The 24,569-nt window shown below is 38.2% G+C and overlaps 1 protein-coding gene across 8 annotated transcripts in view; it reads left to right on the top strand.

The window, feature by feature from the left end:
• Psd3 (pleckstrin and Sec7 domain containing 3) overlaps nucleotides 1-24,569 on the top strand; it is a 505,243-nt gene that overhangs the window by 432,895 nt on the left and 47,779 nt on the right. For all 8 annotated transcript variants that reach the window (XM_063234820.1, XM_023561432.2, XM_063234821.1 and 5 more), the window contains one exon: nucleotides 5,140-5,210. In XM_063234820.1, coding sequence (XP_063090890.1) covers nucleotides 5,140-5,210 — 71 coding nt within the window. The remainder of the gene's footprint in view (nucleotides 1-5,139; nucleotides 5,211-24,569) is intronic.

Genomic DNA, 24,569 nt, shown 5'->3' with positions numbered 1-24,569 from the left:
GTCTTGTTGCCTTTTTTCTTTTAAACCTCCAGTGGACAGGCAGCAGCTCCCAAGACAGGATTGAGTCTCCAGGAGTGCAATACTGGTACAGTTATGCATACTGTTTACCATAAATGTGCCCCCAGACCCTTTGAGATGGTGTTTTTCCTGATAGGTCAGTATCCCTGCAAAATCAGCTGTTAAGTAATTTGCTCACTTCAGGATTTCAGAGTTACCCAAACACTGTTTCCTGAGTGTGCTTTCAGTGGCCTTCCCTGTATGCAAACCACAGTGCAAGTGCCTAGTGCTATGGGGAACCAAGTGCTGCGTGTCAGGTGGAGTCTCAGATTCACATCTATAAATGAGGATGGTTCCTGGGGTACCTAAGATTTATGGGCTTTATTTGTACATGTCAAGTCTTGCAACTTAAGCAGTATGTGTTCAATAAACATTAACTACTGCTGTTACTAGTCCCATAATTATTGATGCCATTAATTTTATTATCATTCTGCAAAAAAGCTAGGCCAGCAACACTGCAGAGGGGAGACATGGGCATTGCACCTCTCTTCTGAGATTTGTAGCTAGGAGCAATGAAGAGCCTAGCATTAACAGATTAGAGGATGTCCCAGAATTGTATCTCCCTCTGTTCTCATATGATAGCTTTGAAGTCTTTAGTTGGACAGTCTCCTTGGTAGCTTACCTTTGAGGACTGCAAATGTAATTAATTATGGGGATCTTAATGTGAAGTCAAAGCAATACCTACCTACGGAGGTTTTTGGATCATATATTGTATGAGTATAATGCTAACCAAGTGGGCACAGCATTGCAGTCTACATGCTCAGATCTACTACCTTTCCTCTCTCCATTCCTTTGTCATAAGTGATGGTACATGTCTATCTGAGTTTGGCTCCTTTTCCCTATCTGAGTTATTGCTATAGCCTCTCCACTGGTTCTCTTGTTCACATTTCTCCCTGTCTTCACTCCCAATGTCTCCTCAGAATGAATTCTCTCTAGATTAAATTCTTAGAATAAATTCATAGGAAAAAGGAAGAAAGAAAAAAGAAAGAGAAAGGCCCCTGGATACAGCTCAGCAGCACAGTACCTGGCTGGCAAGTGCGAGGGTGTGAGTTCAATACCCAGTACCAGGAAAAAAAAAAAGAAAGAAAGAAAAAGAAAATAAAAGGGAAGATTGAAGGAAGGAATGAAGGAAATAAAGAAGAAAAGGAGCCAGAAAGTTTATTCTTCACAATATTATGGCCTATAGATTCTGAACTCTCCCACTATTAAAACTGATAGAGAAGATATTTTTAAACACCTGTTAGAAAGTAGATGAACCCATGCCAGTCAAAGGCAAGTCTGAAGAGTCCCGGAATAAGGCATGAGTGTAAGAATCGAGGGAGACAAGCTAATCCTGGGACTCTAACCCTACCAGGCATTTCTGAATTTGGAGGGGCCAAATAGTACAGGAGCCAAAATTATACAACTTTGAGCTCCAAAACAAAACAGGTGAAGAATATGAAGAGGTAGTAAAGACACATGGAAGGAAAAAGAAATAGAGTGTTAGAGGGGGCTAATGCAGTAGAGACAGTAGAGGACAAGACAGTATTCAAAAATGCAGTGGGATTTCCAGTACCCCCCCCAAAGCAATGCTTTCAAATTATCTGAAATAATATAAAGAAAGCACAAAGAAAAACCATGTTTTAAATAAAAAGAATCTAAAGACATATCTTTTAGCTTTAAGGTAGACAAAAGTGTAAAATGTAATTATGAATTATGAAATGTAATTATTAATCTAGACTATTTTGTGGAAATAGTTTTATAAGAAAAAGTAGAAAACAAAGTTTCTGAAACAGCTGACACTGTAAAAACTGTGCCCATTGCCTCATGAAGTTCAAGAATGAAATCATGGACAGAGGGAAGTAGTTAGAGGGAAGGTGTTTATTGGCAGTATAAGAAAAAAGCAAGCTCTGGGAGGGTAGTCTGAAGGAGTCCCTGAAAGTGGGGTGCCAGTGTGAGCCCCTTAACTAGATCCTTTATGAATAAGCAGAGAGTGGAAATTTTCTCAGTTGTCCAGTGGTCATCTATCACAGGTGGCCCCTGGGGTTTAAAATCACCAATAAGGCTTAGACTTTCTAATGCAGAGTTCAAAGAAAACCGGTCACATTTTGCTCCATGTATTCCATTCATGTAAGAAACTGCTTTCCAAATCAGAGTCCTACCTCATTATTTTCTAGTGTTTGCTTTTTAATTGTTCTGTTTTATTTATTATGCATGTTCACATTTATATTCCTGAGCGCAGCAATATGTGCAGCTTGAGTTGACCCAGTGTACATGTTTTTTTCTTTGTGGCACTGACCAGCTGATTTTATCTTAGGTTCTGTCCTTAAGAGTGTCTGTAATCAAGAGGGTAAATCTTAAACAGAATAGTAGCAGTTTTTTTTTTTCAAAAATCATGCCTATCTCAGTAGTTTGTTTAAGCTAAGTTAATAGAGCCTGTTCTAACATAAAGATGATGGTACATTATCAGAATTAACACATTCCTAGGCCCTTGTATTTTGGGGAGGGAAAACAAGTATCTTTGGATTTGACATGCACATATTAAGAACTGCTATGAAAGCATGATCCAGACATAAAAGTGATATATTTTAATGAAGTTTGGTTAACACCCCTCTCCTAGCAGATACCTGGGTATTTGTTAAAATACATCTCTATACCAACTTCCTACCACCTCTCTCCTTTTGACCAGAAACAAAGTTTTAGTTTGGTAATCCTTTCCTTTGTTCTTCTCACTGTGTTCATTACACAGCTGCCGTGACAGTTTTTTACTGTTTTATGTGCTTAACAGCATATAGGCTATGCCCTTAACCACCACCCATTCCACAGCTCACACAGGGACCAGTGCTCTTCCCTCCTGTATCAGCCCTTTGTGTTCCCGTGCTGAGTGCGGGTTTTAAAGTCAGAAGACCTGACTCCGCCTCTAGAGCACCTGCCCAGCCAATCACTATGTTCCCCTTTCTCCTGAATTCCTCTTTTTTATACTTGCTTGTTTGTGGAAGTAATAATAGTGCCACGCTCTTTGGATCATGATGGGAGTTAGTTGAATTGGCACGTCTGTCATTCAGGGCACTGTTTTATAGCACACTAGCCATATATTGATGGGTGTTTGGTTTTTTGTCTTGTTGAGAGGTTGTGTGTTGCTTCATTTGTATCTTAAACAACTAACCTGTAACTGACCAACGATAAGACTAGGTCCTACCTTCTGGAAAGCTGGGTCAGTAATGGTGCAGTGGAGGGTGACCACATTAGTAACTCAAGAGTGATGCTAACCATCACATCTCACCCAGAGAGCTCTGTGGAATCGTTTCTAGGAGATTTTGTATGCTAAGAATAAAGACCATTTACATGGATCCATAGACAGATTTTACTTGGAAAGCTGAAAGATAGATTTGTATGTTTTGAACTGAAAGAATCTCAAGATTCTACTAAACTAACTGTAAAGCTTCAAGGAAAGCCTTTAAATACCTTTAAATAACCATGAAGCTCCTCATTATTCACTTTGATAATAAATATCAAAATAAATAGTTTTCTTGTAAGTTTCTTCACCATTTAGCCTGCGCTTTGCCTTAAATTGCACACATGACCTGTATTTTAAAATAAAGCAGCTGAAGTCCTGAGATGCTGAGTGAGTGAGTAGCAGTTTCCAAGGCAGGATAGGGCAAGGAGGACAGGTATAGAGCAAGGTGAGGTCTCCGAGGGGCTGGAAGCCAGCAGGTCTGCTTTCCCCCGCCACCTCCACTGACCCCTCTTCTCTCTGATGGCTCCCACATCTCCCAGTAACTTCTGTGTGCTGAGTTCGCATGCAGGCCATGTCACAATCTGTCATCTGTGGAACAGGGTAGTAAATATTTATTTTATGTTGGTTCTCTTTTATATTAGTCTCTGGTCTTCTTTAAGGAGAAGATTATGGGATGGTTATTTTGATCATATATTTTCGAGTGCACACTTTTAAACCTCCCCTAATGGAAACAGAAAGGGTGTTATTTTTTAATTTCCCCTGGAATCCTGCAGAGCGGATGTTATGAGGCCTTTCTTGCCAGGTGGGTATCTCAGTGTGGTGCTGGCAGGAGACCTGGAGTTCTGTAGGTGGAAGTCACCTCGCTTCCAAGCCTAAGAGTTCCAAATGTTCAGTCAAATGAGATTTAATTGATTTGCTTAAGAATATACTTCCTACAGAGTCAGGTATCCAAGTTAAATATCTCAAAGCAGTAAAATATTTGAAAAAAATTATAAGTAAATAGTCTTGCTTGTCTATTTGAACTAAGAAAATGTTTAGAAAACATTTAGGTGATAACATTGTCTTGCTACAGATTTTAATTCTATTAGCATTAAGACTAAGCAGAAAACTGTTTTATTAATGTATGCTTTTACCAGAACAATTTCTAAGAGTTCGTTAAATAGGTAGAGATATTCTAATTTGTATTTCAAAAATTAAACAAGAAAGCATAAAAGCTTCTGAAATAATTCATTTGGAGAATGTCTGCATTGATGCCTAATGTCTGCCTTGCTGTTGGTTCTGTAAATTTCAAAGATAAATAGCTGCTCTCAAGCCATTTGCAGAACAGTGAAAGAAGTTTAGACCAAAAAACAAATTGCATTGCAGCAAGATCTGTGGTGGAGATCTGCACAGGTTGCGTTGGAAATGGCAGCAGTTAAGGCTATAATCCAGTGAGGAGAGGAGAAGAGATAAATGCCAGGAAAGGATGAATGGTCCACTCACAATCTAGTCTTTAAGCTCCAATCTGGCTTTTTTAGTCTGTCACTCTGTAAATCATCTCTACTGGAAGACAAAAGGTAGAGCCATGCTGCAGATTGAAGCCATGCTGGGTTGCATTTGCAGCTTTTCATCTTCCTAGTTGCATAACTTTGAGCTGATTATTTCTCTGTACTTCCATTTTATAAAAGAGTCTTAATACTTACCTGGCAAGTATATGTGAGGAATAAACAAGAAAATAAAGGAGAAATACACTGCCTGGCACACCATGAAGCTCATCATTATTCATTTTGATAGCTACTAAGAGGGGGTTGCTGGTTATATTTTAGCTTCTCATTCTAAAATGCTGATTTCTTTCAAATAAAATATTACATTTTTTTCTCTTCCAGCTCCAAGAGGAAAGCGAGGATGGAAAACCTTTTATGCTGTCCTGAAGGGAACAGTTCTTTATTTGCAAAAGGTAAAAATACAACAGATAGAAAATAAAACCCACAAAACTTTATGAGCGTACCCCTTGTAAATACTCTGTACAAAACCTCACATCAAACACCCACAAGACTGATCAAGTTCATGGTGCGTTTATTTTTTGTTGAAATATTTGGTTCAGATACACACATACACAGTGCACACTCTATCAGAGGAATGAATGAGCTAAGTTCTAATTGCTCATTTAGGATTTTGGAGCATAAATTGGTCAGACCTCAAATGGTATTTACACTAGATTAGTTACAGCCTTCAATCTATGTTGTTATTTAACCTGTCTTGATTTCAGTCCTACCTAAAGGCAGACAAATTCATTTTCATTTCAGTCCTGATATACTCGTACTTAAGAGTGAAGATATATTCCAAACCACCCAAGTCTATTCCTTGCCAAGATCCGTTTTTTTATAGTCTCAGATTCTGGAGATCTGTGTGGGGTTCATGTGTAGGTTCTGCTTTTCTGAAGGACAGTCTTTTCCTAGTTCTGTGGAGGTAAGAACAGTTGTGTGTTGACTGGATTCTTGACTACAAAGAGTACCGTATTCCAAGGAAAGCCCAGCAGAATTTCAGTGCACTTGATAAGCCAGGCAGTAACAACACTGCCCTCAGTGGTGTCTGAAGCAAGATTTTTTTTTTTTTTTTAATTCTGGTTAAACAAACAAGCAAACAAGTGCTCTACCATCTTGTATTTTTAAATGTATGGCACAGCAGTGTTCACTGTGGGCCCAGTGTTATCTGTCTCAGTGAAATGTTTCACCCACTGCAGAGCAGTTTTCTAAGTCCACCCTCTCCAGCGCCTGGCAACCACTATTCTACTGTGCTTTTGTGCGTTTGGCTGATTTAGGTAATTTTAGATAATCTCAGTGATGTAAGAGGAATCAGGCAGAATTTGTTCTTCTTGACTGACTTATCTGGAGTCACAAAATGTCCTCAAAGCTCATCCGTGTAGTAGCATTATTTCAGAACCATCTTTTTTTTTTAAAGCTGCATGGTATTTTCTTTGTATTGCAATTTCTAACCTATTCATTCATCATGGAAATTTAGGTTATCTACCCCTTTGGTTATTGTGAAAAATGCTGCAGTAAACATGGAGTGCAACTATCTCTTCATGATACAGTATTTATTTTATTTATTTTAGATAAATATAGAACCCCATGCTGTGTTCCAAAGTCACTGCAGCATTTTACATCTCAACTATGTACATAAAGGGTCTAATTTCCTAATTAACACTCGTTATTTGTTGTTTCTTTGTAGTGGCCATCCTAATGTTCGTGAGGGGATATTTAGTTGTGATTTTGAATTGTTATTATAAATAAGAAAAATGAAAGTTATCTTTCCCACTGTCCTCTCACACCCAACACAGAAGTCTTCTATGATTCCTTAATTCTCCAGCAGACACGACCTGGGTGTGTTCTAATTCAACTCAATTGTGACAGCATCTGCATTGAGAAAGTTCCAGATCCCACAAATTGGGTTGCAGTCCCAAGAGACTGCCACCCACTTCAGATGCCAGTCACAAGTAACAGATTATCATCCATGCTGCTGACCCATGAGCTGTGAATCAGGAGTTCCCACAACCCCATCCTCACTTTCTCAGAATGGCTCACAGAATTCAGGAAAACCTTTTAGCTTTATTTACCCTTTTATTAGAAATCATATGGCAAAGGTTATAGATAAATGCCAGATGGAAGAGATCCACAGGGCAGGATATGGGAGAATGGCACACAGCTTCCATGCACTCTCCAGGTGCACCTCGCTCCAGGATCCTCCATCTGTTCAGCCCTCCAAATGCTCTTCTGAACCCAGCCCCTCTGGGTTTTTACAGAGGCTTCGTTATGTAAAAATGATTGATTAAATCATTTATATTTGTTATTCTGGTTGGTGACCTAGGGGACTGGGAATTGGGGCTTTAAATCCTGGTTTGTTTGATCTTTCTGGCTATCCGTCCTGAAGCCATCCAAGGATTACCTGCCACCAGTTATCTCATTAACACACAAAGGACACTTCTATCAATCAAGAATTCCCGGAGGTTTTAGGAACATGTGCCAGAAATGAATATGAAGTCTAAATATATTTATTATATTTTTGACACAGTGTCACTGGATCATCAACCTGTTTGACTTGAGAGATGTCCGAGATATTAGTAAAACACATTTCCAGGTGTGTCTGAGTGGTTCTCGGAGGTGTAACTTTGGAGCACTTTTTCTGGTGCCCTTCTCTGGCACTGTACCTGTGCTTTGCTTCCTGGTCACCATGAGCGAAGCTCTTTCACTTTGCCAGGCTCATCTGCCATGATGGTTGTGCCTTGCAAACAGCCCACCATGGACTGGACTCTCAAATGTGAGCCAAAATAAAACTTTCTCCTTTAAATTATAGGTGTCAGGTATTTTTTTTTAGTAATATATGTTCATGATACCTAATAATTCCATTCATCTTGATGATAAATGTAGGAAATCTTTGTACTTTTGTAGCTCTCTCTGCCCTGGGTGTTAGGTATTTTACCAGGAATCAGAAACAGTACAATTTATTTGTTTATACAATTTATGTACACATTATTTATCAATGATGCCACCTTTGCAATATTCCTGGTAATTAATCATGTTAAGCATGTTTTCAATGCCTGTTGGTTATTTGTATGTCTTTAGAGAAAATTCTATTTAAATTAATTGCTTTTTGAACAGGTTACTTACTGTCTTTGTAGTTGAAGTGAGTTGTTCCTTATGTTTTTAAGCATTAATTGCTAGTCATATACATTGCAAATATTTTCTCCCATTTCCCAAGTTACCATCTCAGAAAACTGTTTTCTTCTTTGCTGTGTAGAGCTTTTTAGTTTAATACAGTTACAACTGTCATTGATTTTATTAAATGTGCTTTTTGTGGGTCTCTCCAGAAGTCATAGCCAGCCTCAGTGTTCTGAAGTTTTTATCCTGTGTTTTCTTCTAGGAATTTTGTGACTTCACATCTTCAGTATTTAGATCTGTAATCCATTTTGAATTTGCGTGTGTGTGTGTGTGTGTGTGTGTGTGTGTATGTGTGTGTGCATGAGTGCACATGTGTGTGCATGTGTAGCAATATATGGATCTACTTTTTCTTTTATGTATATATGTAAACACTTTCTCACCAACCATTTGCAGTTGAAGGTACTGCATTTTCCTCACTGTATAACACTGGCATCCTTGTTGAAGATTATTTAACCTTATATATGTGGGATTTTATGGGACTCTCTGTTCTTTAAGTTGGTCTGTGTTATGATAGTACCATATTTTTTGATACAATAACTTTAAAATATATCTTGAAGTCAGTAATGTGAGTCCTAAAACATTTTTCTTCTTTATCTAGATTATTTTTGGCCATTTGGGGTTCTTTGTCATACTGCATGAAATTTAGGATTATATTTCTATTTCTGGAAAAAAAATACCTTTAGAGTATTAATAGAGTTTGCACTGGTTCTGCAGATTTTTTTAATAGTATAGACATTTTTAATAATTGTCATCCAATCCCTAAACACATTATGTTTTTCCATTTACTTGTGTCTTCTTTACTTCATTTTAACATTGTTTTATAGTTTTCAGTGTTTAAATCTTTTGGCTCCTTGATCAGGTTTATCACTCAGTATTTTGTGTACTTTATAATGTTGTTCTAGATAGGTCATTGATTTTCTTTTTCGATTCTTCATTGTTTATAGAAATGCAACTTGTTTTGTGCATTTTGTATTGTACAACTTTGCTCATTTTATTATTTCTAAAAGATTTTAAGGAAAACCTTTTTGATTTTCTGTGTATATATCTAAAATCATGTCAGACAGTTCTTAATTTGTTTAGTGCATTGAGCATGAGAGAATACTAAACTTTTCAAGTACTATTTGTTAAGATAGTGATTTGATTTTTTTCACCATTTGTTCTGCTAATGCAGGTATCATTTTGAGTGACTTCCATATATTAAACTCTTCTTTCATTTTAAAGATAACTAACTCCCTTTTGTTTTTGGCGAATGGTCCTTTTAATGTATTATTGAATACAGTTTGCTAAGATTTTAGTTAGGATTTGTGTATTTGTGTTTTTCAGAGTCATGGTAGTAACTTTCTTCTAGTTTTTGTTTGTTTCTTTTTTCTGATTTTGGTGGCAAGGGTCATAGTGTCCGCATGAGTTCAGACATGTTCTCTCCTCTGGGTTGAATTAATTCTTTAACTGTCTCTAGAATTCATTGGCAAAGCCATCTGGTCCTAGGCTTATTTTTCTTCAGAGGGTTGTCTTCATAGGGTTTTCCCTTTGTACTTACAGATTTACTCACATTTTCTGTTTCTCCATGATTCTATCTTGATAGGTCTTATTTTTATAGTAATCTATGCATTTGTTTTAAGTGACTCAATTTGTTGGTAAATACTTGTAATTTTTATAATCTATCTTTTGTAATATCATTTGCAGTGTCTCCTCTTTTACTTCTGATTTTATGTTCTTTCTGGCTAGTTAATAATTTATTGGTTTTCTTGATTAAAAAAAAGCAGATTCTTAGTCCACTTATGTTTTTTGGTTTGCAGTTCTCTTGCATTTGTTTCTGTTCTAATTTTCACTTTTCTTTATTCTGCTAACTGGTATTAGATTGTTCCTTATTTTCTAGTTACATTAGGCATAAAATCAAATTGAAATTTTTAAATGTAGGTGTGTACTTATAAACTTAAAATTTTGTATGTTGTGTCTATTTTCATTTGTCTTGATATTTTCCCATTTCTATGTTTATTTCTTTTTTTCCCCACTGCTAACTGAAAAGTATCTTGTTCAATTTTCATGTATTTGTGAAATATCCACTTACCTTTCTGTTATTTTCCCTCTGTTGTATTTGAGAAATATGACTGCCATGATTTCAGTTATCCAAAATATTTTAAGACTTGTTTGGTGACATAATCTATTCTAGAGAAAACATTCCATATGTACTTAAGTAGAAAGCTGAATGTTCTGCTGCTGTTGTGTGTGATGCTCTCTGGGTATGCGTTAGCTATATTTGGTCCATTGCACTGATCTTCTGTCTTCATGTTCTCTCCATTATTGAAATGGAAATGGGAGTCTATTGGGTTTGTTAATTTTCTATTTGTATCTGTCGGTATTGACTCATTTAGGTAGTCTAATGTTATACATATATATGTATAATGATTATACCTTCCTACTTATTTGATCATATTTTCATTACATAATATACCTTTTTTTGTCTCTTTAACAGTTCTGACATGGAGGCTGTTTTATCTGATGTAAATATGACCCAAGTCTCCTCGTTTGGTTACCATTTTTATGAGGTTTTTTCTACCATCATTTCTCTTCCTGGCTATGTCTGTTTCTAAATCTAAAGTAAATCTCTCAAAGTAGCAGATAGTTGGGTCTTTTAAAAATCCATTCAGTTACTGTCTATTGTTTTTTATTGAGAACTTTATTCTGTTTATATTTATAGTAAATATCAATAGGGGAGTACTTACTAGTGTCATCTTAGTAATATTTTCTGTTTGTCTTGGTTTTGTTTTTGTTTTTCTTTCCTCTTGTATTGATTCCTCTGTGTGTGTGTGTGTGTGTGTGTGTGTGTGTACACGCATGTGCGCATGTTGTGTGTGGGGGAGAGATCATGATGGTGTTATGTATAAAATCCAAGGTCTTACACATGCTAGGCAAGGATTATACCACTGAGCTATACCCAACCCTCTTATTTTTCTTCATATATCTTCTATAGCTTTTTTTTCCTTGTTGGTTTATATTGTGCTTACATAAAAGATTTTGTATTTATAACACTAAATTAAGCTGAAACTCAAAGCTTAATTTCAATCACATACTAAAACTATAATTTTACTCTTCCCACATATACCTTTTTTGTTATTTCATGTCATTAAGTAGATCTTTTTATACTGTATTCCATTCATGTATTTGTAGCTGTATTTTTGTTCACTTTTAATTTCTATGCCATAATTAAAAAGTGATTCACATACTACTGTTACAGTATTAAAAGCATCACATGCTTTTTAAAATATGTTTACCTTTGCCTATGAGCTTTATACCTTTGTGTTTCTATTTAGTATCTTTTTCTTTAAAGAACTCTGATTATTAAATATATGAGCCAAGCATTGACAGAACTAAATAGGGAAAATAACAAACATAATAGACTCCCATATTCCATTTCAATAATGAACAGAACATGACCAGAGAAAAAATAATGGAAGATCAGTAAGCAAACTGGGGACCTGAATAATGCCATAGACCAGTAAGGCAGGTCTAGTGTGGTACATTCCCTTTCTTTTATTTCTCCAGGAAAAGCTCCATTTCTCTCATTTTTAAAGGATACTGTTGCCTGATATAATAATCTTTTGTGGTAGGGATTTCTCCTGTATGCATTAGAAAGTATCATTGCAGTCCTCTCTGGCCCTGCATTATTTCTGCTGAGAGTCTTGTGGGAGTACTTTGGTTTGTGACAAGTCTTTTTTTCTTAGAGCTTTTCCCTTGATGCTTTCTCCATTCTTTCACTTTAATCGTACCAAATCTTGGTGTGACTTTGTGTTTATTCTTGTTGGAGTTCATTGGGCCAACTGAATTTGACTGTCAGTCCATTTCTTGCCCTAAATTTGATAAATTTTCTGTCATTTCTTTAAATAATCTTGCTGCTTCTTTTATCACTCCTTGGACTTCAGTACCACGTAGATAGGTCTCCTTCATAGAATCTCAATAGTTCCTGAGACTTAATTCTCTTTCACTTTCTTCTCTTCGATCCTCTAAAAAAAAAAAAAAATCAAAAGACCTATTTTTAATTTGCTAATTCTTCTGCTTGATCAAATTCACTAGTGGACATTCTACCTAAATGTTTCAGTTTAATTGCATTCTTCAGCTTGTAAAATATTGCTTGATATTTCTCATGGAAAAATATGGTTTAGATAGAGAGTGTCACCCAAAGACCCTTGTACTCGTAGGCAGGGTATGGAGAAGCTGATTGACCCCTGAGGGTGTTATAGAGACTTACTGTTAGGAGGTAGGATCTGATCAGAGGAAGCATCGTGGGGTGGGACCTGGAAGATTGTATCTCCTTTTCTGTCTACCAAATTCTCAAACTTCCCTGGTTACCATGATGTAAGTGCCTTTCCTTCACTATGCCCCCTGCCATGCTGTTTTTGTGGTAGAGCTGTTGGACCATGGAGTATAACCAGGAGCCAAAAGAAACCTCTCTTCCTTTAAACTGTGGATTTCAGGTGTGTTTCAGCAATGAGGAAGGTGACCAGTACACACTTCATAGTCTCATTTTGTTTATTCATCATTTCCCTAGAGCTTGTTGACCATCTCTCTGGTAATGATGATGACATCTATGTCAAATAATTGATGTACCTGCATTTCTTTAAGGTCAATTTTGGAGATATTCTGCTCCCTTGGACCATATGTTTGTTTCTTTGTGTCTCTTATAACTTTGTTTTTGAATCTGCACACTTGAAGAAATAGTCATCCTCCTAGTTTAGAAGCTTCCTTGGAGCAGGAGGAAGCTGACTATTCATCCTGGCTAGAGATTCCTGAGTCCTTTGGGAGGATGTGACCTTCCTAGACTTGTGCATGTACTCTCTCAGTTACAGAGGCTGCCACTCATAACACTGCCTTATATTTGCCTGCAGTACTGCCAGTTACCTGGCTCTACACTGGCAAGCCATCCAGGTCTCCCTTGTAGGCAGCTACCAGGCATTCGGTGTGTTCCACCTCCCCATTAATGCCCTGAATCAGACAAATCATATCTCAATCTGTATTAGTCAGCCTTTTCACTGCTGAGACATAATACACAACACCCACAACTTAAAGGAAAAGAAATTGCATTTGAGATTTAGGGAATATAGTCTGTAGTCAGCAGGTTCCAAAACAGAATCCTGATGGAAGGTCATAGCAAAGATGACTAAGGTCCATGGCAGTTCAGAGGCAGAGCATTAAAGAGTCCTAGAAAGGAACAGGTGAAGGACTATGTATAATACTCACAATCACACCTTCATGTCCTGCTCAAACACACCCAGAAGTGTGCTTTAATATTCTGTTAGGTGCTTCTTAATCCAATGGAGTTGACTTATCACCATTAATCAACACACAGTGCCTCACACATGCTTCTGGAAAGCTAGAATGCTGAATGCAGGGTCTGTTCCCCTCGTGGCCATCACTCCAAGGGAGCAATCTTGACTTGTATATCTCCTCCCCGTTGGTGCAGGGCTCTGTAATCCATGGCAAGCTATGTGTCACGCTTCACTGTTCATGGCAGCTACCGGGCTTCCAAACACCACTGATTTTGACAGATCTTTGAATGTAGTGAAACAAAAATGAAGAAGTGCTTTGGGTAGTGCTCTGGAAAGCTAGAACACTGGCCACCACACACTCTGCTACTCTTCCTGCCTCCTGAGTGTGAAGCCCCAGGTTGAATGCCCTTCTCCCATTTGTACCAAGCTGTGCTGGCTACAGCCAGCCACCCACCTATTTCCTTTGTTCTGAGCAGTCCTCAGGCATTCAGAGTGTGCCAGTTCCATCAGTGCTTATAGTGAGCCAAAATAAACTCATTACAGGAGCAGCCCTCTGAAAAGCCAGAACTCTGAAAGCATGTTTCATCTTCACCTTTTTCCTAAGCGGGGAGGGGCTGTGGACCAGAGTGTTCTCTCCTGCTGCTGAGCTGTGCCAGTCTGAGGGAGAGGCTGATGTGGTAAAAGTAAAAGTCCTCTTCTTCTGTATTTCAATGTGGATATCTCAGCTTTGTGCTCTCACTGGGGTACTGCATTCTGTCATTCTCTGAACCAGATTCCGCTGTTCTCTTGATAGGTATTTTAGTCCATTTATCATTGTTAAATTAGTGTTTTTGTGGGAATATGCAAGCTGAGATTCCCAGTTCTGTTGTCTTAAAAAAATCACTCCCAGAAAAAGATTTTTTTTAAATTTTATTTTGAAAGTGGTAAAATACAACAGAACAAGACAGAATAAAGCCAACTAAGATCATACAGTGAAATTGGTACAGAACTTCACAGTAGGTTACCAGAATAACAGTAATAGGTATCACAGTATATTTCGTTATCTTTATAATAGTTGTTCTTTCAATCACGTATATCAAAATGAGATGAAATACAGAACATTATAAAACTTATCAAAACAGAATATTGAATAGAGCAGTACCATTAATCAGAATAGAAAAAAACAGTAATAAAAATATTTGCCTTCAAAGAGATGGTAGAAGGAAGTCCGCCTTATTTTCTATGGTCAACCTCCCAGGAGACGCTCAAATTTCTGGTTCCCATTTGCTAATGGGGGGACAGGAGAGAAGTGGGATGTTTGACTCTAAACCGTGCATCACTAGGTTCACTATTGCTTAGCAGGGAGGCAGGCTGGTTGTTTGGTTTCACAGCATCCTAAGTTCCAACATGGCGTGGATCTCAGGAGCTGCTGCTGGGTCTCCCCCTGGAAGGGCCGCAGTCTGCCAGACCACCACCGATTACCAGGGAGGGGAGGTGCGTGCTTGGCTCCCCAGTGTCCTAAGTTCCAACATGGGCGCGGATCTCAGGAACTGCTAGTGGTTCTCCCCCTGGAAGGGCCACAGTCTTAATCCTTTTTTTTAATTTTGAATTTTTTGATTCGTACTGTAATATATTTTTAACATCTCTTTCTTTTCAGTTTATACATTATCATAAGCACTTTCTCATATAATTTTTCAGAAGCATTGGAGTTAGGGGTCAATCTGGTATCTGATGACTATGAAATGTTATTTCATTATGGCTTGATAATTCCTCCTACAGTTTGTGAAATAACTCATTTTTAAATGCTTCTAATGTTTTCTGTTAAATAAATTTAGCCTAACTTACATTTTCTCTTTTCAGTTTTTGACAGTTTAATAGTATATGTATTTGTACATGTATCTCTTTATTTGCTTAAAATAGATTCTTAAAATGGATTCTGGGAATGTCATGGGTAGGACTCTAGAAATTGTTTATAATTTTCAGACATATTTCTACATTACCTAGAAAGATTATACTGAATTATATTTCCTACAATAGTTTGTGAAATCTGTCTTACCACAATCTCTTCTTCTCCGTGTGCTAATTATCATTATATGGCTATTCAGAGAAAGGCATCTTGTTCACTTTGACCATTTTGCTTAAGCATTTTAAATATTATGATAGTGCCATATATCAGGTGATTGAAAGAATTACTGTTTTATAAAACCAGCCTATTTTAGGTACCCAATGCATGGAAATACTTGTTGATACTGAGGTTATCCCCATTTTTAGATATCCAAATACCTTGTTTGTCTTTATTTTCCAATGGAGTCAGCACAGCTTCTAATTTCAAAGTCTGTTTCTATGGCCTTCACCAAATCAGCATGTGTATGTGTCCTGGGTCCACATTGGGCCTTTCAGCTAAGTTTGTCTCGGCAGGGAACAACTCTTTGAAATTAAACTTCACATAGCACAGCTGTTTCTCTGCCTAAATCCTGTTCCCTTGACTCACTGTTTGATTTTCTCTAAAATCCCTGTAAGGGGCACAACTGTCTTTGGCAAAATCATTTGTCTGAATACCTAGCCACAGGATTCCCACCCTCTCTGTCTCAGGGTGGGCTTGGGAAGTGGAAAACACTCTTACTTTCAACATTTGAGAGAAAGATGCAAAGACAGATGCTGTTACCAAGTCACAAGCTTTTTCTAATTCTAGATTTTTGTTCTCTCCCTCAGAAATGTGTCGTTAAGAATCATCCAGATATGAACAGAAAGGGGTAAATATTGACAGGATTTACAAATGCTTGAATTTAAACATCACTTTGGATTAGCACTCCAAAAAGATCGTTTCTCTAGACTTACGGTTCAACTGGCAGGTGTCAAATATGTATTTGGGAAAAGCTAGATGAAATTTCTGTCTTAGTTCTTATTGTTGGGCCAAAATGCCAGACATCCATAAGTTATAGGGGAAATGTTTATTTTAGCTCAAAAGTTGTAGAGATTTCAGGCTGGAGTTAGCTGGTTCTAAGGCAGGACATCATGGCAGAGAGAAACAGTCCATACCATGGAAGACGGAGGCAGCAAGCAGTGAGTTTCTCTTTCTCTTTTTAGTGCATCTAAGCCACAAGCCAAGTGGATTGTGCTACCCACACCAGGGTTGGCCTTCCCATTATCCACATCCAGAACTATGCTGAATCATAGTTCACAGTGGACTAATCCACCAATTGCACACACCCTTAACCCCTTACACACACCCATGATCCACCACCTCCAAAAATGTCACATGAAGCTTTGGGGTCCCATCAAGATATGGTCTATAGCAATTCCTTTTATACAGAAAGAAAAATTGACACTAAGAAAATTACATACCTCTAATGTTCTTAAGATTAGAGGAACCCTTCAAAACAATGGCCATGTTATATAATCAGTTTCTACTTATCATTATTAATGCTTTGGGAAAAAAATATCTGAAAATAATGACAATTTTGGAAATTTCAGCTACTAATGAACTAAATCCTAGAAATTAAACATCAATCATTAGAAGTTTAATCTTACCATGTCTGGGTATATCTAGTTGATGTTTCAAATCAATCTATTCCTATTTTGGGAAGTTAAAATCAAAGAAGCAAGGAAACTACACAAAGATTCTATGGGAATCTACATTTGAAAATTCTAAGCAATGTACAGTTGGCAGTGTGCTGTCTGCCTGTGAGCAGACCCCTTGCTTCAGAGAAACCTTTAGGAAACAACCGTAGTAGGTCCTTAGACTTCTTCCTCTTGGAATTACTCTCAGGTTATAGGGTGCGTTAGCGGCTTAGTACTGGTGATGGCTGTGCCCTACAGAATTCTACAGTGTCCCATCACTGACTAGTACATAATGCTGCTGGAAGCCTAATCTTTCAGAACATGATGGCAGATGATACACAGAAAATCAATTGTATAATTGCAAGGTGATTGGAGGTTATTCAGTAAAGGTTTTATAACTTTTCCAAGTTGTTTAGAGATCACGCATGAGATACTATCCAAATCTGTGAGCTTTCAAAGATAATTAAGATATTCCTTACTGGGCCAAGGGTTTAGCTCAGCAGCATAAGTGCCTGTCTGGCAAGTGCAAGGTCATGAGTTTGATCCCCGGTACCGAAAGAAAAAAGAAAAATCCTCCTTATCTACAATAGAGCTCAAAAAATAGGGGTTTGAGCATTCACCAAAACTATGGGACAAGATAATACAAGCATGGAAAACTATGGGACAAGATAATACAAGCATGGAAAAGTCTCATTCATGAGGAGGACTCCCAGGCATGTTTGCAGAATTTAGAGGATGCACCTCTGAAGAATGAACATATCTTAGAGTGATAGTAAATGATTAGCAGGACTTGGACAAGCAGGCAAGGCAACAAAAAGTGTTTTAACTAGGGAAGGGATATACACCAGATTCGAGAGTATGACATGTTTAAGGAATGACCTTTATATTACAAGATAGATAGGAAGGGACAGAAGCAATAAAAAAGACCATGAAAAATTACTTTGGATGTACATGAAAATTAAAGGGCTCTGTGAATCTGAGGTCACCATTGTACTTGAAGAACTTAGATCACATTGTTGTTCATGGTTGGCAGCTCTTCCCATAGGACCTGCTGGGCAACACAAGTGCCCAAGGAGTGGCACATTGCTCACTCATCTGTGGTCAAACCCCAATACTTTTGGGATTCACTACAGTTGAGAAAAAAGTAGGTAGATCTTCTCCTTTCCTTCTTAAGCCAATTCTATACTGTCTAAGATTCCCAACTTAAAATGGTCCAGCTTGTAGGGTTTTTTTGTCCTTTATAAAGCAAAAGCAATACATATTTGCTACACACCATACTTTGAATCTGAATTTAGATCATTTCCAGGGCTAGTGATACACAATGCAATATCTCTGTTGCAGTGCTGGGGAGTGGCTGTAAGCTGCAACTCTATCAGCCATGCAATCATGAGGGTAAAAAACTGATACTCTGCAGTGTACTGGGCTGCCAAGCTGTGCTCCATGGGTTACACAGATGACACATGTTCAATTCATGATATTTTCAGCTCAGCTGACAATGAGTTTATTGGGATATAACCCCCTGACAAGTCAAGGAACATTTGTATTTGGGTTAAGAGTAGCAATAAAAGACCTACCTTTTTATAGACCAAGATCACTGTAATTCAGTTTGGCAATTACACATTTACTAACCCTACTCTCTGATTGGAGCTGTGTGAGCAGATGTGGGGATCCAAAGATCATGGGGCCTAGTGTGACTTTTCCTAACATGCTTAGATTCTTCATCCATTTTCCCTCATTTCACACTGTCTCATACAAATTCCTCAGCATCAAAGATTTCTGTAAAAGACTCCCACTAGCTCTTCCCTCCTAAGTGGCCTCTACTTTTCCAGGTGCACATGTACTTCATCTCAAGGCTGCCAGCACAATGGATAGTACTGCTAGGGATAGAAGAAAGAAGCCTCTGCTTCTCTGATTAAAATGTGTCAAATCAGACTTGCAAAGAGATCATAATGGCTAGCAACTCATTCATTTAAAGACCATATTGCTTTACCATACTCCCACATACACCATGAACCCCTGCTCACTGGAACAATTGAGTCCCATTTCATTACCAGTTTCTCATCGATTTATTTAAGCCATTCATCAAGACTTCTTATCTATAAAATAGCCTGTAATGATTTTCACACATGAAGGACAATTTCATTGGTATTTCTTCATTGAGAGTAGAGAGTAATAGTACAAGATTCCCCGCTCTAAAATACAGACAAACTGATCATTTAAAGGAACTTCTCACTTTATACTGGGAAAGAGCGCTAGCTTCTCAGTCTCCATTACCTCAAGTTATTTTCATACTACATTTCATCCAAACAAGTTTGCCACAAAAAAATTGGTGGCACTCCTACAGGAAGTTTAGGAATTAGTCTCTCATGTCTCAAGTATAATCCACCCTGAGTATTTACAAGTGTTTTTGTTGTTTCATCTACAGTTCATAGCCCAGTAGCCTCCCAGATCCCTACATAAGACCTTTGGTAGGTTGGGATCTCTCTTCTTGGTCTCCAATTCACCCAGGAAAATGTGTCTCAGAAGATTATGTACAAAAGCATAGGACTCTGCAGTACTCACACCTTGTCAAAATCCAAGTCCCTCTGTTGCTTAGCTTTCAACTTGATCCTCAATTCAGTCATCTAACATAGAAGAAATGATGTTCTATGATTGATACAAAGAATTCTTAAATATCTATAAAAAGGACATGGAATATTAGAGATTAATTAATAGTAAGTGTTGCTTTCCTTCCTGATGACTTCTAAAAAGTGAGAGTATTTTCTAAGTCCAAGTAAGTCAATGTCTTTTATTCTTACTAGACGTTTTCCATATCTTTTCACAATCCTATAATAATACACTGTAAAATGAAATAACTAGGAGTTAGTTAGGCCAGACACCTAAATCCAGGCCCTAGCTTTATTGAAGGGTGAGTAATTCTTTCCACCCTCTTTCCTGTTTGGAGCAGAGTCAGTGAGATGGGATTGCTATAAGGATTAACAGGCAAAGTGAGAGCTCTGTGCTCTGGAGTTAGTGATATGACATAACCAGTGATCAAAAATATCAAGTGACCTTTGTTCCTCATTCACATAGGCATAGGCAAAGCTCAGACATATAGCACCCGTGGCTTCAAAGTAGAATTTTACCAAAATTCAAATACACACCTCTTTCTTAACTCTGAAGATTTATTAGATAGGCTTTGACTTGCATAATTTATACACCCATTCCATATGGCAAAAAGCATGTCATAATAAGAAACTCATGTATTCTTGCAGACTGTTGCTTTATATTGAGCACCTGAAAGTATCATTCCCATACCAATTCATCACATAGCGTGAATATAGGAAGTGACTTGGCAGAATTCCTCAGCTTAATTTGGCGATCATTCAGTCAAAAATAAGACTAGTGTATTAGAGGGATAAAGCTTTTAGGATACTTTTGTGTTTGTGTTTCACATCTTCATAAAAAGCTATTATTCCCATTTTTTATATTCAGAAGCTGAGACTCAAAGAATGGCTGACCTAATCAGCACAGTAAAGGGAGTAGCAACCAAGCTACTAACTTCGACCGAAGCTTTAGTGTACAAGCCTTCTAACAAGTGGCCATGTGGCCAGGGGTGAGGTGTGTGTGTGTGTGTGTGTGTGTGTGTGTGTGTGTGTGTGTGTGTGTGTGTGTCTGCACTTTGGGGAAAGGAACCCAGGGCTTTGTGCATGCGAGTGCCCTACCCTTGAGCTGCATCTCCACTTGTTTCTTTTCTGTTTTTTATTGAGACAGACTCTTGCTGAGTTGACCAGGTTGATCTGAACTCATTACTACCTCGCCTCAGCTTCTCAAGTAAAAGACTGGCTGGAAGTTTAAAACAAGCTCTTTGAGGGAGAGTAGTATCCCCAACTTCTGTGGGTATACTCTTTTTCCCAGCACTTCCCTTATTTTAGGTACTCTTTCCTTGGAATATGGAATTATCTCTATTATTGGACTGTCTTTTAATGCATAGAAGTAAACTTTGAAATTTTCTACCACAGACTCATTTTCAGTTGTTATCATTTTCATAAACCATAAAATATCATTATAATGGGAATATTTCAACCATCCCATAGTTTCCAGATTAATACCTAAAAGGGGCTCGAGTATCCTTTATCAGCTGATATTTGGCTAACAAGCCTACCAGTCTCACACAGAGGGTCATGTTAGGAAGCAGATCGATTATGAATATATCTGTGAGGTGAAGGTTCTGCCAGGATGATTGTGAGGAAGCGATAGTTCCTAAAGGACCTTGTTCTGTCTGAAATGATTAACAAATAAAAGGCCAAGTCAGTGTAGTGTGATAAATGGTACAGAGAGACAAGTGGTATGGAAATATGCATATAGAAGAGTATTTTGCTGAGAATTATACCAAGAAAGAAAATCGTGGAAGAATTTGTGAAGTAAGCAGTATCTACACTTACTTACACTTAAAAAAGACAAGTATGATTTTGTCATATGTGGGGGGTGGTGCACTAATTAATGGTCAGTTTACATGTGAAAGGCCAGGTGACCTGAGTCAGCATGGTTCTGGGTGTGGAAGAACCACCTGAAAATCATTCCAATGGCATACAAGAAGAACAGGAGGAGATGGTGTGTTGTTCATTTTCCTGGAGAAACTTATCACATTGGTTTTCCTGATGCAACTCAGCTGTTGGCTGTTCTTCAAGGAGGCTCTTGAGTCCTGCCTGTCACTGAGGATGGCTGCTATTCTTTTTGAGGGAGCTGTGGCCTTTCCCTTAAGGGTTATTTCCTGGCTCCAGTGCAGATCCCTCAGCCTGCTGGCACAGACTTTCTAGTTTCTTCTACCACTAGCCTAGGCCTTCCAAGTACAAATCCCTGATAGGAGCTCTGAGTCTCTAGCTTACAGACAGTTATTTTGCACTTTTTCCTTCATTTGACTTTTTAGTAAAAAAATAAAATAATCCTGTAAACTATGTGTTCTGTATTAAATCTCTACCCTTGCAAAACCCTGACTACAACACGAAGATTCAGATAGGAACAAACCTGTGTTGATTCTTAAAGATGAGAAACCACCACATACTTGGGGAGCTACTGACCGACTCAAGGAAATACAAAAGGTGCTAAAGATGGATTATGAAGTACCCTGAAAGTCATGGTAAAGAGCTGAATCTGTCTCAGAGAAGGACACAGCTATCAGAGTGTTTCACATGGAGAGGGATAAAACCATATTTATGCAGTGACTTAGAAAGATAAGTCTGGCAGTAGACTGGAGACCAGATTGGTAGCACATTGGGCTAGAGACATGTGACCAGATTACCTTGGATTAAGGAAGAATATTAGGGAGGGAAATGCAGATGAATTGGAGATTTCAGTTTGAAACACTGAATTCAGAATGCCAGTAGAATAAGATGTGAATATGCCCAGAAAGAAATTATGTATATTCACATGTAGCAGAGAGCCTGGGAGTACAGATCCAGAATTGTCAACAACTGGTCGCTAATTTAAGTCTTGGGAGTGAATGATGTCATTCAGACTTTGCAGGGAGAGAAGGAGAATAGATCCAGGGAACGCAGATACTTCATGTGTGCCCTGCAATAGACTAGGAAGGGACCTGGGCAGTGTGACCAGAGGTCAAGAAACTAAGAGAAAGTGAGGCTGATGACATCAAGAGATATTGTAAATGTTCCATTTTGTAAAAAGGCAATATAAGACGAAAAATGTCTCATGAGTTCAGCAACCAGAAAGTTATTAATAAAGCAACGTCAGTGGAGTGTAGATGGAGAAACCAGATTGGAGAGAAAGGTGGTTCACTGAGGAGGAAGTGTATAGATAGCTACCTTCTCTGAAACCATCCTCCTTTTCAGATGCCCCTTTTCTAAGAGTTTGCAAATAGCAGATTCCCAGAGTCTCTGTCATTCCCACTGAATTTCTTGTCTTCCCTGTTACTGATTTCATTCTAAAATAAGTCCTTGTCTTTTTCCTTCACCCTAGACAGCTTCTGACATTATCCCAAGCCTTTGTTTCACTTCTCTAGGGCACATACACTCTTCCTCCTCATCCTTTAGCTTATTTCCATTTCTGCATGCCTAATGTGATACTGCACAGCCACATTTGCCTCTCACTTGAAGCAAAAACTAGGCCTGCAGAATATCAAGATGGTAAGGTCAGAACCATTTACAAAGGGTCATATTGGAGCTATGCAAGGAATAAACATGGTATCTGTTCCCTGAAAGACTTTGGCAGAAACTGCACATGAGAACCCTAATCCTATCTAATGGGTGGCTAATGAACTCTTAAAAATCATAGCATGAAAAAGCACCAGGTAGTATCCTTAAAGCAAGCATACAGGCGAGGATTAGAAAAAATACTGAGTAAATGGATTATGTTTGGGTATCTAACTGATGCTAGTCTCTGAATTCCCTAAGGTAGAACTTGCAAAATAAAATAGCATCGGTAGGGGCTGATTTAAATGTTTGCCAGCTTCAAACCATTCCAGAGTGGAGGTATCACAAACAGTCAGGCACAGCGACACATTTATGACAGATTTTTTCTTACCGTTATGGACATATTCTTACCCTTGGTTTTACTCCTATCCTTGTTTTACTCCTATTTGGTTAGTGCTTATGGGATCCTTGAGCCCAAGCCCCTCATGCCTAAGAGGTGTATTCCCTGCTGGTAGTTAGTTATTACTATTGAAATATAAAATTCTCATGGCAGAGGAGCCTCACATTATTATTTTAACATAATATGATTCAAACGTGCTTTTAAAAAATAGAAATGTGTGGAACTGATGATAAAAGTGATTTAATTCTCGTTGATCCTGATGATCCATTACTGTTGACAACTGGACCTTAACTATCATTTTGTTACCAGCGTGTCTGTCATCTGCGAGCTAAGTGCTTAGATAAGCTTTTGCCTTCACATAGCTCCAAAAGTCCCCTTGCCTTCTGTTGTGGCTCTGTGTCTGTCCCTGCCTGTCTCTGCTTCTCTCTGGGAAGTATTTTTGTAAGTATTAGGAAGATATTCCTGGTACACAGCTAGCTGTGACAAAACTGAACTACCCTAAAGAAAAACTCTCCTGGTGACAGATGGGCAGTGGGTGAGTGTAAGGGGCTGCTCAGTGAATGGCAGTGCAGTACTTCAGAGTTTGGCTATTGATTATTATATTCACCAGTCCAGGGTCCGGAGCAGCTTAAATGCCTGTTATCTTTAAGATCTAGACAACAACACGTCAAAAGACATTTCTCTTCATCACGTTACATCTCTCCTTGATGCATTTTTCTCTTCATTCTTTGGACAACTTGGAAGAGAGACTTGTTTCAGCCACCTGTGAGGTTTTATCAAAATACAACTGGAAAGCGAGTTTTTGTAGCCTTGTAAGTAGAGGTAGGATCTGGGGTGAGCTTGGGTCAGAAGACAGCCACAGAAGACTTCTGGCCTCCCACACAGTGACGATAGCAAACACGGCTGACGTGCTGAATTCCAAAGTGCCAGGGCAAGCTGATCCCTGGCTGAGTCTCCTGTGGCTATTTTTGCTTTCTTCTGTGCTCAAAGCATTTTTAGCTCCTTTAATGAAACTTCTGTCCTAGGACCTTTGATGCTTTAAAAATATCTGAACCTTCTTACATCATTCTCCAAAAGAATGATAAATACCAAAATAAAAATAAAAAAATAAGTGAAGAAAACTTAGAAGTTTCTTTATTCACTTTATTATTCCTTGTTCTCTTGGGAGAATACAAATCACTCGCAAAATTTCCATTAGTCATAATTTGGATAATGATCTAGTCCAGGCGAAGAAGTGAGACCATTATATAAGGAATATTAAGGATG

Source organism: Cavia porcellus, unplaced genomic scaffold (genome assembly GCF_034190915.1).
Source record: "Cavia porcellus strain 051 isolate PalLab524CR breed Dunkin Hartley unplaced genomic scaffold, mCavPor4.1 scaffold_24, whole genome shotgun sequence".
NCBI lineage: Eukaryota > Metazoa > Chordata > Mammalia > Rodentia > Caviidae > Cavia > Cavia porcellus.
The sequence above is the reverse complement of the archived record's forward strand: the minus strand, read 5'-3'. Positions and strand labels throughout refer to the sequence as shown.